Raw genomic sequence first — 17,213 nt, 5'->3', positions numbered from 1 at the left:
TTGTTTCCCATCCAGTTAGGACAGGGACGGTAGGCACATTGGTGCGCTTATGCACGCCCCTTAGTGGTGGTTTCCTCCTGGGTCGTGCCCTTTGCGAAGCTGACTTATGGGCCTAAGCTTGTCAGTGAGTCACTCAGCCCTTTCTGGCAGGCTGTTGTGTTGATGGAAACGAAATCAGCTCCATCTCTTCATTTGCCTGATTGTTTCATTCCCCTCCCCCACCCCGCTTCTCAAAACGGGATGAGCTCGCCTTAGTCACACTTTGCAAGCCGAAATCTCTCCTGCCGAGGGAAGGGAAAGAGCCACGTGCTTCTCTAGAGTTGGGGTTTTCTGGCTGGGTTCGGACGTGTCATTCCCACCCCTCCTCGCTGGTCCATCTCCACGGAGAGCTGAGGTCCTTTGGAGGGGAGGGCCTGAGCTGCCCCTCTCTTGCACCCGGGGCAGGAGGACCCTCAAGCAGGAGGCAGAGCCCATGGGGAGGTTGGGCATTCCAGGCAGCCTCTGCAAGCAAAGGGGGCCGTCCTGGGCTCCTGAAGCGCTCCGGGGAAAATTCGGTCTCTCGCCGCCTGGAAAGGCCGGGTGGCTTCCCAGTGGATCCCAAAACAAAACAAGACATTTCATTGACAATCTAACGGGTTCCAGGTCAGCCATAAAATCCAATTCCCCTGAAGATCGGAATAGAGCCAGTCAGGCCTTCAGAATGAATGGATTCGATCGAATCGGGTTTATCTCTTACAGTTTCATTCCGTGGCTTCCCGAACCTGGAAATAGGTTAAATGAACACCTTGTCAATAACATCGATGATGAAAGAGACGCAGCTGAGTCTTGGCTCAAAGGCAAGGCTTCTTCAGTTGGACATTAAAAGTTTGATTACAGATTAACAGAGGTGGAAGGGGCCTTGTAGGTCATCTAGTCCAACCCCCCACCCAAGCATTGAGCATCTGCGAGGACGCTTTGATTACAGATTAACAGAGGTAGAAGGGGCCTTGTAGATCATCTAGTCCAACCCCCACCCAAGCAATGAGCATCTCCGAGGATGCTTTGATTACAGATTAACAGAGTTGGGAGGGACGTTGTAGGTCATCTAGTCCAACCCTCCACCCAAGCATTGAGCATCTGTGAGGATGCTTTGATTACAGATTAACAGAGGTAGAAGGGATCTTGTAGGTCATCTAGTCCAACCCCCCACCCAAGCATTGAGCATCTCCGAGGATGCTTTGATTACAGATTAACAGAGTTGGGAGGGACCTTGTAGGTCATCTAGTCCAACCCTCCGCCCAAGCAGGAGTGCAGGGAGATCCTGTTGTGCGGCTTCTCCTTGCAACAAGCTAAGCATGGATGGTGACATGGTATTTGCTGGGTTTCTAGGACGACTGGGAGTTTAGGAACATCTTAACTCAGATTTTCCTTGCCCTTCCCATCCGCATTTATTTTATTTTATTGACTTATTTCCGCAGCCACAAGTCTTCGATGAGCTGGCCTGGCCAGACCCAACTTCCATCCATCTGGCATTGGCACAGGATTGGCCTCAGGGAGTAGATGGTGCCGTCCTCTCTCCCGTCCACTCCCCGGTTACCCGAAGGTGGAGCTTTCTGCCGGCCTCAACTTGGCGACGTCGCTTCCTCTCTGCTAGGATCCCAAGCACGTGGGTGAGCCCAAGCCGGCCGGCTGCAGGAGGGAGCAGTGGGCCCTGGGCGTGCCAAGGAGGCTGGAACCCTGGGGTGGAGGCTTCTTTCGTGCCCTTATTCCAAAGGGTCTCCTTGCCCGAGCTGAATGAGGACGTCTCCAGCTAGGCTGGCCCTGTGAGAAGAAGGAGGCCGTTTTGTTTCCAAGTTTCCAAATATCCTGGGAGTTGCCAGCCCGTTTTCTAGACGGGGCCGCGGGAGAAGACCGCAAACACAAGGAGAGGAAATCCGATCCCGGTGACTCACAGGGAGGGACGGAGAGAAGAAGGAGGAGGAGGCAGCAAAAGGAAAGAAGGCGAAAGGGGAGGAGAAGAATGTAAAAGGAGAGAAGGAGGAGGTGAAAGGAGGGGAGAAGAAGTAAAAGAGGAGAAGAAGACAAAAGGAGAGCAGAAGGTGAAAGAAGAGAAGAAGGAGGCGAAAGGATAGAAGAAGAAGGTGAAAGGAGAGAAGGAGGAGGCAAAAGGAGAGAAGAAGAAGTGAAAGAGGAAAAGAAGACAAAAGGAGAGAAGACGGTGAAAGGAGAGAAGAAGGAGGTGAAAGGAGAGGAGAAGAAGAAGTTAAAGAGGAGAAGAAGACAAAAGGAGAGAAGGAGGCGAAAGGAGATAAGAAGGAGGTGAAAGGAGAGAAGAAGGAGGAGGTAAAGGAGGGATTGCTAGAAGAAGCCTCCTTGACTAGGCAAGGGCGCTCCAGACCAGCGGAGATCCTCGCTGGGCTCTCCGGACTCCGTCCCGGGTGGCAATTGAACTCCGTTCCGCCCGTGCCAGCTCACCGTCCCCAATGTGCCTGCCGGCGGGGAAGCAACACGATGCCGTGATGAGCTCGACCGCCGAAGCCTGGCCAGCCCCACCCTGGAAGCAGGATGCCGGGCAGCGCTGGGGGCTGAGGTTGCTTTCCCGGTGGCGCCACGCCCTGCCCCTGGTGGCCACCGTCCTGACGTGGCTAGCCACGGGCTCCACCATGTCCGGCCTGAACAAGTGGATCTTTGCCGTCCACAATTTCCGCTACCCGGTGTTGCTCTCTTCCTTCCACATGCTGACGGCCGTGGTGGTGGGCAGGCCCCTCGCCTGGCTCCGCCCAGGAGGCTCCGTCCCCTCGTCCCTCCACCCCAAAGCCCAGCTCCGGGTGTTCCTGCTCAGCCTGACCTTCTGCGCCAGCGTGGCGTTCGGCAACCTGGGCCTCAACCACGTCCAGCTGGACTTTGCCCAGATGGTCTATACCACCACGCCGCTCTTCACCCTGGCCCTCTCAGAGCTGCTGCTGCGGAAGCGCCACCACCCCCTGCAGTACGCCGCCATGGGCCCCATTTGCCTGGGGGCCTCCCTCAGCTTCGTGGCGGAGGTGCACTTCGACCGGGCCGGCTGCTGCTTCCTCTTCGCCGCCACTTTCCTGCGAGGCCTGAAGTCCATTCAGCAAAGTAAGTGACCCAGGGGGTGGGGGTGGCGAAGGCAGGGGTCCTCAAACGGGGGCCGCTGGAAGTAGGGGGCGACTTTAACTCCCAGAATTCCCCAGCTGGGGAATTCTGGGAGTTAAAGTCTGCCCACCTTCAAGGGGTCAAGGGTGAGAAACATTGTTCTAATGTCAATTTGCTGAGCCTGTGTGTGTGTGTGTCTAATCTGTCTGTCTGTCTATCATCCATCCATTTGTCCATCCGTCCATTATCCATCCATCTATCTACCTATCTACCTACCTATCTACCTACCTACCTATCTATCTACTTATCTATCTATCTATCTATCTATCTATCTATCTATCTATCTATCTATCTATCTATCTCTATCTCTCTATCTATCTATCTCTATCTATCTATTTACCTACCATCCATCCATCATCCATCTGTCCATCATCCATCATCTATCTATCTATCTATGGAATGCAATATCTATCTATCTATCTATCTATCTATCTATCTATCTATTTATCTATCTATCTATCTGTAACTGAAATTATATTTGTATGGAAACATGAAAACCTGGAACCATGCTGTTCACTAAAAAAGATGTTATATATATATATGTGTGTGTGTGTGTGTATGTGTGTGTGTTTTGTGAAAACCCAAATAAAATTGTTTAAAAAAAACAAACGATGGCAAGAAAGGTTGTAAAACGGATCAGAACTCCCGTAACAAATGTCTCGCTTAGCAACATAAATGTTTGGCTCTATTGTGGTCGTAAGTCGAGGACTACGTGCATTGCAGTCATAAGTTGAGGAGTATGACTCAGGAGTTTCTTTTTGCTGCCTTGGCCAACGGGACGGTCGCCCTTGGTTGCTGTCAGGATTCCGACAGTTACCCCCAATTAAATCACGAGTCTCAAGCCAAACTTCCAAAGGATTTATTAGGAGTAAACATGCCGGCACTGCCTGGGTGTAGCCGACTCTGAGGCACATCATTCATTGTCACCCTTGACCCTAGTTTTTCCCCACCCCCTGGGTGTATCGTAATTCATATTCTCCAATGGGACATCTTCATAGCCAGGAGTCATCAGTCATGCTCTCCAGTTAGAATTTTGCCCGGCAGAAACTTCAGTCACCTAGTTACTATCTTTAAAAACATTTATGGAATGCACTTTCGGTTTGCAAGCTGCTGCACTGCTCCCCCTTCCTCCCTTTCTGTTGGCAACTGTAAAAGACCAGAGAAATATTGTATGAGTTGACAGCTAGCTTTCTGGGGGCTCAGCTCCTGAAGCTTTGCTGACCCCCCTCCCCACCCCCTTGTCTGCCCCACAGGTACCCTCTTGCAGGAAGACCACCTGGACTCCTTGAGGCTCCTGTGCCTGACTTCGCTGCCCAGCTTCTGCCTCCTCTTTGTGGCCGCACTGGGCATGGAGGTGGGCTCAGCCTGGGAGGGCCTGCTGGACTACGAGGCCAGCCTCTGGACCTGCGTGCTGCTCAGCTGCCTGGGCTCGGTCCTGTACAACCTGGCCAGCTTCTGCATCCTCTCGCTGACCTCCGCCCTCACCATCCACGTCCTGGGGAACTTTAACGTGGTGGGCAACCTGCTTCTCTCCCACTGGCTTTTCGGAAGCCACCTGACTTTGCTGAGCTACCTGGGCATCGCTCTCACGCTGCTGGGCGTCCTCATGTACCATCACTCGGAGCGTATTGCTGCTTGCTGGCGCTCGCGGGCGGGCCCGGCCAAAAAAGAATAGGGGTTGGCGGTGGCGGTGGTCAGAATGGGCTGGAAGAGCTACCTTTCCGCCTGCGAGCTCATCCTGACTGTCAGGGCCTCGGTGGCGCAGTGGTGAGAATGCGGTACTGCGGGCTGCTTCTGCTGACTGCCGGCGGCCTAGCAATTTGGCAGTTTGAATCTCGCCAGGCTCAAGGTTGACTCAGCCTTCCATCTTACCAAGGTGGGTAAAATGAGGACCCAGATTGTTGGGAGCAAGAGGCTGGCTGGCTCTGTAAACCGCTTAGAGAGGGCTGGAAAGCACTGTGAAGCAGTATATAAGTCTAAGAGCTAAATGGGAAGGAAGGAAGGAAGGAAGGAAGGAAGGAAGGAAGGAAGGAAGGAAGGAAGGAAGGAAGGAAGGAAGGAAGGAAGGAAAGGTCGTGGTGGCACAGTGATTAGAATGCAGAATTGCAGGCTAACTCATTGCTCACTGTCGACAGTTCGATCCTGACCAGCTGAAGGTCATCTCAGCCTTCTATCCTTCTTTCTGAGGTCGGTAAAACGAGGACCCAGATTGTTGGGGGCAATATTCTGACTCTGTAAACTGCTTAGAGAGGGCTGTAAAACACTATAAAGTGATATATAAGTCTTAAGTACTATTGCTATCCTCTCCTTCTGCTGGGCTCCTTGGGAATCTCCCATAAATCCTATTGGCGGTCAGGATCGGCAAACAACAGCCTGCATATGGGAAACCCTATTGCGGGTGGAGTAAACCACTGCAGGATGAATAAGCACAACAAGGAGAGCCATAGATTATGGCTTGGGAACCTCAAAAGCGGGTTGCATCTCCTCTTTTGAGTCCCAAACAACAGATGGCTTAGCTTAAGCCACCTAAGTTTGGATAAGTCCGGCCAAAAAGCTTTAAGAAGGAAGCTTTTATCACTCTCCCAACAGATCCCTGTTGTTTGAATCATTTTGTAACTCTGGGCAACCATTTCAGTAAATGGTTTTTAGGAATACTTTTGCCTGCCCGGTGCAGGTGAGTGTGAGACAAATCCTGATTTTTTTCACAAAAAGACAAGGTGCCAGAAAGTTTTTTGCTTTATGTTTTGTTTAATTTCCAGGTTTGGCTTCTAAAAATCTGGTCTTTGGAAAAAAGAGTAAGTTATTTTTCATTAACATGAAGCAGTGTTTCTCAGCCTTAGCAACTTAAAGGTGGGCAGACTTCAACTCCCAGGATCCTCCAGCCAGCTTGGTTGGCTGGTTCAGGAATTCTGGGAGTTGAAGTCCGCCCATCTTCAGTTTGCCAAGATGGAGAACCACTGCTTCATAAGACGTCCTACAGATTTAGCGAATCGTTTGCAAGGTTTGTTTATGGTTTATTATATTTATTTTGATGCTGCCCTATTACCCATGGAATTCCTGGGGATTTAACTGTAATTCCAACCCATCAAGAAGGACACAACTTGGGATCTGAAGAAGGTGCAAGGACTATTCTAAGCTATTATGTTGGAGAAGTGAGGCAGGAGGAGCGGGCTGCAATTCTGAAGCGGATGGTCACTTTGGCTTTGGAGTTGATGTGTCAATCAGTCAAGTAAGGTCAGAGGCCCCACCCCTTTTGGTAAGGAAAACCTGGACTGGCCTGTTAGAGCAAAGGAACATGTGCACAGAATTCCTCCAGTCCAAATTATATCTGGGTATTAATAGTACCCGTAGTCCACTTGCAAAGAAGAGATTCTTGAGGGGGGGGGGGAATTCAGGTCTGTAGTTTAAATAAGGTAATCTTTCATCATCATCTTCTTTTAATGACCCTGTAATCCCTTGCGGGGTGGAGTTTGGGCAACTGAAGGGAACCGAGTTTTTACTGGCCAGATGCCCTTCCTGTCACCAGCGTGGAGTTTTGTTCAGCAGATAAATTCCCATTGTGCTCAGAGAGAGAAATATCTGCCTCTACCTAGGATTGAACTCACAGCCTCCTGATTGTGAGGCGAGAGCTCCACCTCTTAGGCCACTGCGCCACTCTTAAATAAGGCCACCTTTGCACAAACGATTTTGTGACGCACATCAGCACCACAACCCTATGGTCCTTATCAGGGTGTATCAGTAACTGTACATTACTTCTCTGCAACCCCACAGAAGACTATCTCAAGCCACCTGCTTTTCCTGCCTGCGGGTTGATCGTACAGGAAGGGGGTGTTATTGTATGGCCGTCACAACAAAACATGGAAATGTTGTGGCTGTGTATCTTTCTGTACCCGGACTGGATACGTAGAAGACATTAAGCTCTGGTTTGTTTAACTGTGATCTACTGAATAAGCCACTGGGCTGAGTTTGCACAGAATAGGCTAAGCCATAGGGCACTGTTTATATAGATCGCAAGCCCACATAAACCACATCTGGGCTTAGCATTATCAGCATCCTACAATCTGCATTGTTCGGTGCTATAGAGTATTAGTTATTAGACTATTGCTTGGAACGACCAGGCAAATAAAGCTATTCTTCCCTGAACTCTTTTAAAGATTTTTTTTATCTTGGATTGCAAGACATGCAAATAACCACAGGTAGGCAGCAAAGAGATACAAAACAAGAACCCTTCCGCTACTTTGCTGCCATCTAGTGGTAATTCAATATCTTGCAGGCCTGCAAAAGCTTGTCTCCACTTGTTCAAAAAGCACATGCCGTATTTTATTCCTAAATTAAGATCTTGGCTGCATCAAGCCACATTTTCAGATTCTAGATGAAACCGGCACTAAACTATGGCTGAGATGCTTATTGAGAATCGGAGTTTTAATTGAAGCGAGAATCCAGACGCTGAAACTGGGAGACGGGATGGAAGGAGAAGGCAGGCCTGACTTTTTATGGCCCCTTTTTAGTAACGCTTTGATGGTTCAGCCCAACTCAACATTCTTTCTGCCTAGCCTTTCTTCATGAGACGGTTGCAACCAAAAAAAAACGGGGGGGGGGGAGGGAGAGAATCGGATACTCTGTGCTTCCTTAGTAACCTTAGTTAAGCTCTAGAATTTGGCTGGCGGGAGATGCTTCGGTCCACCTGGGTTGGATTCGAGTCTTCGTCGTAAACGAGGAAGAAGCTTTAAATCAGATTTTTCCCAACCTTGGAGAATGTTAAGGCATGTGGACTTCAACTCCCAGAATTCCCCAGCCAGCCAACATGGCTGGCTGGGGAATTCTGGGAATTGAAGTCTGCACATCTGAAAAGTTCCTGAGGTTGCACAGATCAAGGGTCTTTCAAACTTGGCAAGTTTAAGACTTGTGGACTTCAACTCTCAGAATTCCTGAGCTAACATGACTGGAGGAGGAGGAATTCTGGGAATTGGAAGGCCATAAGTCTTAAAGCTGTCAAGTTTGAAGACCCCAATCTATCACCTATCACCTATCTATCATCTCTCTCTCTCCGTACCTACCTACCTACCTACCTACTTACCTACTAATCTACCTATCTACCCGTACATCTGTCCATCCATCCATCCATCCATCTATCTATCTATCTATCTATCTATCATCTATCTATGTATGTATGTATCTATCATCTATCACAAGGCTCTTTAAACTTGGCAAGTTTAAGACTTGTGGACTTCAACTCCCAGAATTCCTGAGCTGACATGACTGGAGGAGGAATCCTGGGAGTTGAAGTCCCCAAGTCTTAAATTTGCCAAGTTTGAAGACCCCTGCAAATAGGTTCTTAGTTTAGAGAAAAATATATATCAAAAAAGTGGGTATGGTGGGTTCCTTCCTCATGCTTTTCTGAATTAGCTGGTAACTCCACTGACTTCCTGATGGAACTGGGAGACCCCTGAATAAAATCTCCCCTAAATTTATGGCTCCCAGCTCACAGACATTCATCCTGCGTTGGGATTTTTTTTTTTTTCAGAATCTCATCTTCCTGTTTAGTGACTCTTGGCCCCTTCTTTGATACCCGGGGCTTGCAATGAAACAGCCAAGGGCAGAGATTCATTTTGTGACGGTCCCAAAATCCATTATTTATTATCTTGGGTGGGTAGGTGGGTGGGTGGGAGGTTGCAGGTAAGGCTGGACATCAAGAGTTGAAATGTTTTGCTAACCAACGGAGGATGAAACCTCTTCCCAGCCTCTTTGGAATCCATACGCACCAACCTGTTTCCGTATCTCGGCTCGTGTTTGTCTCAAAATAAAACTCTATTTTTGTCTTATTTGTGTCCTGATGTCCTTGAATGAACCGGGAGGAAAGGGAGGGCTGGGAGTGTATGACACACCTCCGGCCTCTGCAAAACAAAATCCTGGAGGTGGGGAACAGTTTGACAGCCAAGAGAAGCTGTTTGGGGAAAGAAATTACTTTTCCGGGGAAGGAAGGATAATTATTTAGGGTTGCTTTTTCTTTTGGCACAGTGCAGACAAAACAGCTTGGTTGCTGTAGCAACAGCTGCCCAGCATTTCAAGCAGCCTGGAACCAGCCAGAAGGAAAAGCTTTTGCAAGCAAGCTGGGAAATATGCATGTGACCCGGGGTATGGAGGGTGGGGTCGGGGGGAAACCTTTGGGAAACAGGAAGGTTGCAAAAAATAAAATAAAACGGAGAGGAAAAGCATCCTTTGGCAGCCAGTTCAATGCTGAGGAATCCAGGCGCACGCAAAGGAAATGTTGTCGTCTTTGTGTGTAATTAGAGCAACTACAGTTGTCGCTAAAAATGTTAGCATCCAGGGCAGAACAAGCTGGCTGGCTTTCAATCAACCGCTGGAGTTGCAAACACCAGCCAACTTCTCTCTGATTGGAAAAATATATATATTGCTAGCTGAAGTTTATATTTTGTATGGATGCTAAAGAAGAGAAGTCATTTGGTTAAACATACTTGGTAACCTTAGATCCCAAGGCAAAGTTTTCACATTCCGTCAAGCTACGAATAAGCCAACGTTGGATGGATTTGCAACACATGCTAAGCTAGGGAATGGTGATTTGCACACCACTGAAATTGCGTTCCAACAATGGGTTAAAAGCTCCAATAATCACATTATGGTTTACATGCTGGGTGAACTTAGGAGTCCAGAAGACATTAACTCCTTCTGGACTTCTTCTTTTTTTTTCCATGCCCAAGGGTGGGGAATTCTGGGAGTTGAAGTCCACAAGTCTTAAATTTGCCAAGTTGGAAGACCCTTGATCTATCTATCTATTCCATCTCTCTCTTTCTCTCTGTCTATTCTATCTGTCTATTCTATCTCTCTATTCTTTCTTTCTCTCTTTCTCTCTATTCTACCTGTTATCTATCCTATCTATCTATCTATCTATCTATCTATCTATCTATCTATCTATCTATCTATCTATCTATCTATCCTATCTCTCCTTCTCTCTATCTATTCTACCTCTATCTATTCCAGGGGTCTTCAAACTTGACAGCTTTAAGACTTGTGGACTTCAACTCCCAGAATTCCTCCTCCAGTCATGTCAGCTCAGGAATTCTGGGAGTTGAAGTCCACAAGTCTTAAACTTGCCAAGTTTGAAGACCCTTTGCTTTTAAGGCATTTAGAAACCTGAATATAACAGATCCCTCTTTGCAATCTGGCAAAATCCTTTTGCAGGTGTTCCTTTTAAAAAGTGAAACCAAAGCCTGATTTTATTTGGTTTCCATGACCGAACCATTTTTTAAAAAAATCACCTGCCTCGGAAACTGAAACTACTACTTCCTCCTGCGTGGAAAATGTGTCTGTTACCAACTCTCCAGCCGAGGATTCAGGTGAATATCAGAGAAAAGCGGTAACTGAATACTGACCTTTTGAGCGCCTCTTATTCCTGAAGCTTTTTTTCCCCATTTCCCGGAACAGATTAAACTGACCTCAAGTGGGGAAACCTGCTTGATCAGAATCCTGGTTTTGTCACATGACCTAAAGTCCTAGCCAGGTTCCAGGACAGGTAAACCTGAGAGGTATTAAATTTATCTCCTTTCTGTTAAAGGAAGTGCAAAGAATTCCAAGTAGGTGAGTAAGTAACTTCCTTTGGGAAGTCCAAGAATTTGGTGAGTTTTCCTCTGTTTCTTAGGTTCCATTAATATTTAGGCATTACCTCTGAATAAAATTCAGGTTAATACAGGTGTAGATGTAGTAAGGAAATTGATGGTGGGGAAGCCATTTTTTGTTCTGAATAGTTCAATTTTCACACCAGTGTATTCACCTAGGCTAGAGGTCTCCAAACTTGTGAAGTCCACAAGTCTTAAACTTGCCAAGTTTGAAGATCCTGCCATGGCAGCTTGGCATGTTTTAAGACTTGTGGACTTCAACTCCCAGAATCCCTGAGCTAACATGACTGGAGGAGGAATTCTGGGAGTTGAAGTCCACAAGTCTTAAAAGCTGTCAAGTTTGAAGACCCCTATCCTAGGCAAACCAGGACAACACAGCCAGTCTGGGGAATTCTGGGAATTAAAGTCCACCCATCTTGGACTTGCCAAGGTGTTGAAACACTGTGCTGCACCTTTCTAAACAGGCAGTGCCCTGCAGGTTAATATGATTTGATTTGAGATGTTCCAGATCGTTTATGTAGACTGAGAGCATATCTAAGATTCCAGATTGGGAATGCAACTTTGAAAGGAATTGGAGCAAACGAAGATTTTCCTGCCGTGCTCCCCAAAAAAGCGATGAAAAAGTAGCTTTATTTCTGGGATAATCTAACCATAAGAAGGGAAAAGGAAAGAACATGTGAATTATCATTAGCCTGGAAATCGGATTACTGAGGAAATTGTTCCTTTCCAGACCGTCCAACCAGATGAATTCATCAACCGCACATGTGATTCGATGTTTGCAGCAGATACACAAGGTTGGCGTTTTGTGCTCCTCTTCAAATGCCACTTTTTGTCTGTCGTGCTTCTTCCCCTTCTATGCCTCCATCTGTCATTCGAGATGGGCTATGGGTTATTTTTCTCTTAACAAAATGTCCATGCCCCACACTCTCCTTTTTTCCTACACCTGACTTGGGAATTCTGGAATTCTGTGTCCTTTTCCCTTCCATCAATTAAATTCCTACCGCTTCTTATAATAGGTGGTTGGAAATTACGTTGTCCAAGAGAAAGTTCTCTTCTTGCACTTTCTGCAAACAGCCTTTTCCTTGCAATTCTTTGTTTATTTCTTGGCAATTCCGGAGTAAGAAGCTTTCAAAAGTTTGCTTGCATCACAGTTTTTTTCTTTCTTTCTCCATTTAACTATGTCGGCCAACCTGGATCTTCATGAATCTTCTCCCCTCTGCTGTTCTGCCCAAGTAATTGCAACTGCTTGATATTTCAATCTGGGCCAACGTTAAGATAACAGAATGACAGAGTTGGAAGGGATCTTGGAGATCTTCTAGTCCAGCCCTCTACCCAGGCAGGAAGCCCTATGTCATTGGTTGTCCAATCTCTTCTTTAAAACTTCCAGTTTTGTGATGTCCACAATTTCTGGAGGCAAGTTGTTCCACTGATGAATTCTTCTGCTGGGAAATTTCTCCTTAGTTCTAGGTGGCTTCTCTCCTGGGTTAGTTTCTACCCGTTGCTTCTTGTTTTCACTGAGATATTTCCGCGGTGTTCTGACCCAGGCTTCCTGAGACCATAATTAAGCACACGCTTAGTCCAAACAGCTCTCTTTTTATTTCAATGCTGGGAATTATGTGCATTCCCAGCCTGTAATGAGTCCCAAATAGTCCCTCGAGATAAGCACCCACCTTTCTCTCCTTTGAATGGCTGCCAACAACTAAAGTGCCACATGAACTGTAAAAAGCCAAGTGAAGTACAAAATCCACACAGAGCTTCAAGTTTAATCTGACTTTGCTTCCTGCAAAGGTTTCTCTACCTTTGCCTGTCCTTTATCCCTTATGGGAGCGGCAATCACCTCCAAGCTTTACTCCTGAGTTGCCCCTTTTGTCTCAGCTGCTCTTGCCTTCTGGCAGCTCTGCATATACGCGCACAGGGAACAGGCTCCCCTTGTTCCTCTGCCTCGCTGCTCCAGACTCTGGAGGCTCCGGAGTCAGCACCCCACTCCCAGATGGTCCTGGCCCCATCCCTGAATCGGACACAGGGACCCTTGTCTGAGTCCTCTCCAGACTCTTGGACTGGTCCCCGTTCTTCCCCACTGTCCGATTCCACTGCCGTCTGCACCGGCTGCCGGCGAACCACAACAAACAGACTGCTCTGCAAATATTTTGAAACAGAACTCCTGCCATGTGGTGGCAAGCCATCAAATAGCCATGTGGTTGGTCCTCATTTGGCAGGTGTCCCACTGAGCCACTATTCACAGTTAGGATGGGGATAACAACCTAATTGTGCACCCAATCCTCACATATGCAACTTTCGCAGGTCTGTCAAACAAAAGGCAAGCTGAGATAAGATCATAAGGAGAGCTGTGGTTTCATTTAATGACCAAGTGGCTGGTCCCAATTGTGGCTACTAAAGGAGGACTACCCGTGGCCCAGTTTTCGACTGACTTTCGGGGGGGAAAAATTAAAATGATTTGCTATGCATCCCCTTCGTTTTTCAAACAACAACAAAGACTTGGAACGGCTGTGAGATGAATCGCCTTCACGGCCTCGGTTTTCTACCACGATTCATCCCCCAAATTGATGTTCTTAAGTGAGACATTGGTTAAGTCCCATTTTATGACCTTCCTTCCCACAGCTGATAAGTGACATCCCTGCAGTTGTTGAGTTACTACTGGATTAAAAATCCAACGGAATATGTGAAAACGATTGTCTCTTGGAATGTGCTCACCTGTCTCCTTGTGTCCCCTGGACAGGTAATCGGGAAGGCCAATGAAATTCTTGCAGGCATCAGCCAGCCATCTGTCTGTAGAGAGGTGTTGCTTTCTACTCCTGGAACAGCCTACATTTGGGGTACAGCAGATGTGCCTTTTTCTCTCTCTTTCCTTTTCTTGAATTTCCTGAAGATCTCACCTGCTCGTTCCAAGTTTTGAGGATGTGCCAATAATCCGCAAATGTGAACATACTAACTATATTGGAGACTAGCTCGATGCCTGTGTTTTGCTACGAAACTATGTGGTCGGGCTTAGTTTTTGGGGAGGAAAATAAGGGGGGGAAATTCTGCCTTTGCCTAGCAGTATCCATCGGAATTCATCTGACTAGTATCCGGTCAGTGTATGAGAGAGTTGAGGGCTGTTTGGAAACTGAAGCAGCATTTGCTGTGTGAGCAAGAAGGAGACAGCAAGGAGCCTGGGCGTGGCTTAGCTCAACTGTTCTGTACTAAAGCTGCCTGGTGCTGGGAAACTGAAACTGAAACGCCTCTGCTTGTGTTTTGCATTTGGAAGAGATTTCTTTTCAGGTGGGGAGGTGGAGTAGAACTCCTTAGCATCGGAGCGTGTTAATAATAATAATATAGGAAATACTAAATGCTCTGATGGTCATTTCGAAAAATCCTTTCTTAGCGAGCACCTAGAAGCCAAGAGGAACATAGGCCTAATCAGGATTAGAACTCGCTCTTTCCTGGTTTCTAGCCTAGCGCCCCTAACCCTTACACCAAACTGCCCCTCTCCCTTGGAGGGACTTCTAAAGAATTCCCTTCTATGTTTGTTCTCGTCCGCAGGATTGTCCGAGATCTATCAGATCTCCAAGCGCTTGGGAGACGCCGTGAGCGCTCGGAAATTGACAAGCGAGCTGCTCTTGCAAACATTGCGCGAAGTGGATTTGGCTTGGAATAACCTCTTGTCTTTTCTCGTGGTTGGTCGTTCTGTGTTCCAGACGTTGGTAAGGGGTTCCAGTCTCTGCGCAAAAGCTCTTTGGACTTAAAAGAGAGGGAAATGGGGATGTGGGAAGAGGGGATAAGAACGGGTCCCAGGATGTAGGGTTTCTTGCCTAAGCAGGGGGTTGGACTAGAAGACCTCCAAGGTCCCTTCCAATTCTCTTATTCTGAGAAATTCTAAGGAAAGAAAATGTCTGCAGTTATTTATTGATCCGAATATTTATATATCGCTCTATTTTACTGGAGACTTCAGGGGATTTACAGCTGTGTTTCTCAACCTTGGCCACTCTAACATATGGGTAGTCCTCAATTTATTTGAAGTTGCATTGGAAAAAGTGAGTTAGGACCCTGTTTCACACTTATGACTATTGCAGCATCCCCACGGACATATGAACTAAAATTGCTTGCAATCAAAGTTCAGCGCAGGTTCTCCAGCGCTGTTCTCCACCTGATTGATCCAGCAGGAGCCTCTGATTGATTGATTGATTGATTGGATTTCTGTAGCTGCCCATCTCACTGAAAGACTGGGCTGCTAAAAATCCACGGGGACCCCCACCCACTGACTTCTTCTGGAAGATAGATTTATTTATTAAATTTATTTATTACATTTGTTTATTAAATTTGTTTGGCGCCCATCTCGCTGCAGGGCTAGGTTGAAGCATGGAAGCATCTTTGTAAAAACAATATTGGGACTGGAAGCTGGTAATTTTCCAAGCCACTAAAAATCAGGTGGAAGAAACAGCTTTAGGTCCGTTCCAAAGATGGCTGCATCTAGCTCATTATTTTATTGTTTTGATAGGCAGGGACAGGTGGATTAACTCCCAGAGTTCCCCAAACAGCTGACGAGGGGAATTCTGGGAACTGAAATCTGCGCGTCTTAAAGAAGGTTGTGGGGGGGAAAAGATTCTCCAAAGTTTGAGCCTCGCATTTTCCTTGGTCTTAAAAAAAAAAACCTGGGACTTTCCTGCAGCCACACAGAGCTGGAGTGTCAATCAATGGAAACAAAACAAAGCAGATTAGGAGAAGAGCAAAATGTTTGCAGACACCTGTATTAAAAAGAGAACTCTTCCCAAGAACCATCTCTTGATTTTGTTCTTTTTATCCCAACTGCTGGAATTTACAGCTTCTGCCACCGCTGCCTGTGAGCGAACCTTGCGTGACACTTGCAAAAAGTGAACTTAATCATGTCTGTGGAGTTTGCCTCACAGAGGTAAACCGAGAACCTGAGGTAATTTCTATCGGTTGTTTTTTTTTTAAAATGGAGACCTCCTGCCTAGGGAATTCTGGGAGTTGGAACAGTGGTGGGATTCAAAAAAAGTTTACTACTGGTTCTGTGGGCGTGGCTTGGTGGGTGTGGCAGGGGAAGGATACTGCAAAATCCCCATTCCCTCCCCACCCCACTAACCTGCTTTCCAGCTCCATTCTCCTGTGCAGGGCAACCCAAGAAGACCTAGCCAACCAGCTGTGGATGTGGCTTGGTGGGCGTGGTGTGTGGTTTGGTGGGTGTGGTTTGGTGGGTGTGGCAGGGGAAGGATACTGCAAAATCTTCATTCCCACCCCTCCCCAGTAACCTGCTTTCCAGCTCCGCTCTCCTGTGCAGGGCAACCAAAGGAGACCCAGCCAATCAGCTGGGACTCAATGGGAGGCGGAGAAGAGATGGGGTTGGCGGGGCCAGTCAGAGGCGGGATTGGCCGGTTCTCCCAACTACTCAAAATTTCCACTACCGGTTCTCCAGAACTGGTCAGAACTGGCTGAATGCCACCTCTGGAGAGACGGCACAAATGTAAATGGACAACTCGGATTCGGAGGCTGGCACCTTGTTGCTTGACTTAGTCGGACTCAAGCAGGTGTGGAGCCGAAAGAGGGAGGAGTTCTCTTTTTAATACAGGTGTCTGCAAACATTTTGCTCTTCTCCTAATCTGCTTTGTTTTGTTTCCATTTGCTCTCTCAGGTGCCTTCTGGAAGTCTGGATCCCGTTCTACACCAGGGATTCTTTTATCATGTCGGTTGTGCCAACTTTTGGCTGAACTGTGTAGACTCCACGCTGCCAAGAGAGAGCTGATCTGTTCTGACCCAGCTCCCCGAACACGACAAACCCTCTGATGTGAACTCAAAAGATTCCTTTATTAGGACCGCCAGCAGTCTCGGCAAAACGTTTCTCTCGCAGGCGAACAGGTCTGGCCGGCTGGAAGATGAATATCCTGTCTGCCACACCTATTCGTCTCTGCCCCCTGCTTTTTATCCCCAGAGATAGGGTGGTACTTTGCTAGCAGCGTTGGCTCTTCCATCCCAAGGACCGGCCCATAGAGGTCCACTGCTCTCCTCTCCTCTGCCTTCTGTGCATCTGCACTCAGGCACTGCATAAGGGTGTTCCTCCTCTTCCTCATCAGCCACCTCCAGACCTGGCTCTTCCATCCCAAGGACCGGCCCATAGATGTCCACTGCTCTCCTCTCCTCTGCCTTCTGTGCATCTGCAGTCAGGCGCTGCATAAGGGTGTTCCTCCTCTTCCTCATCAGCCACCTCCAGACCTGGCTCTTCCACCCCAAGGACCGGCCCATAGATTTCCACTGCTCTCCTCTCCTCTGCTTTCTGTGCATCCACACATCAGGCACTAAACCAGTGGTGGGATTCATTTTTTTTTACTACTGGTTCTGTGGGTGTGGCTTGGTGGGCGTGGCAGGGGAAGGATACTGTATTTCCTTTATTACAACTGTCTCTAAGCCTTA

The 17,213-nt window shown here is 47.6% G+C and overlaps 3 protein-coding genes across 10 annotated transcripts in view; all 3 read left to right on the top strand.

The window, feature by feature from the left end:
- The window catches only part of SLC35E4 (solute carrier family 35 member E4), a 6,807-nt gene extending 1,976 nt beyond the window's left edge, over positions 1-4,831 (top strand). The window contains exons 2-5 of one of the 2 annotated variants that reach the window (XM_087942609.1): positions 1,458-2,120; positions 2,249-2,298; positions 2,332-3,099; positions 4,410-4,831. In XM_087942609.1, the coding sequence (XP_087798735.1) occupies positions 2,463-3,099; positions 4,410-4,831 (1,059 nt within the window). In that variant the 5' untranslated portion in view covers positions 1,458-2,120; positions 2,249-2,298; positions 2,332-2,462. The other variant, XM_026693789.2, reaches the window with a different exon arrangement.
- LOC148129584 (SEC14-like protein 2) overlaps positions 1-17,213 on the top strand; it is a 120,653-nt gene that overhangs the window by 91,955 nt on the left and 11,485 nt on the right. The gene's annotated exons all lie outside the window — the stretch shown is intronic.
- The window catches only part of LOC113430570 (synergin gamma-like), a 26,499-nt gene extending 9,286 nt beyond the window's left edge, over positions 1-17,213 (top strand). Inside the window, exons 1-8 of one of the 7 annotated variants that reach the window (XM_087942613.1) lie at positions 5,083-9,291; positions 10,357-10,511; positions 10,600-10,752; positions 11,521-11,584; positions 13,528-13,624; positions 14,331-14,491; positions 15,610-15,714; positions 16,438-17,213. In XM_087942613.1, coding sequence (XP_087798739.1) covers positions 11,534-11,584; positions 13,528-13,624; positions 14,331-14,491; positions 15,610-15,714; positions 16,438-16,548 — 525 coding nt within the window. In that variant the 5' untranslated portion in view covers positions 5,083-9,291; positions 10,357-10,511; positions 10,600-10,752; positions 11,521-11,533 and the 3' untranslated portion in view covers positions 16,549-17,213. The other 6 variants (XM_087942612.1, XM_087942610.1, XM_087942616.1 and 3 more) reach the window with 6 other exon arrangements.

This window comes from Notechis scutatus, chromosome 13, assembly GCF_049901735.1.
Source record: "Notechis scutatus isolate UNSWTSFEM ecotype Mainland chromosome 13, rNotScu1.2, whole genome shotgun sequence".
NCBI classification, from domain to species: domain Eukaryota; kingdom Metazoa; phylum Chordata; class Lepidosauria; order Squamata; family Elapidae; genus Notechis; species Notechis scutatus.
This window is presented reverse-complemented; position numbering and strand designations above follow the sequence as displayed.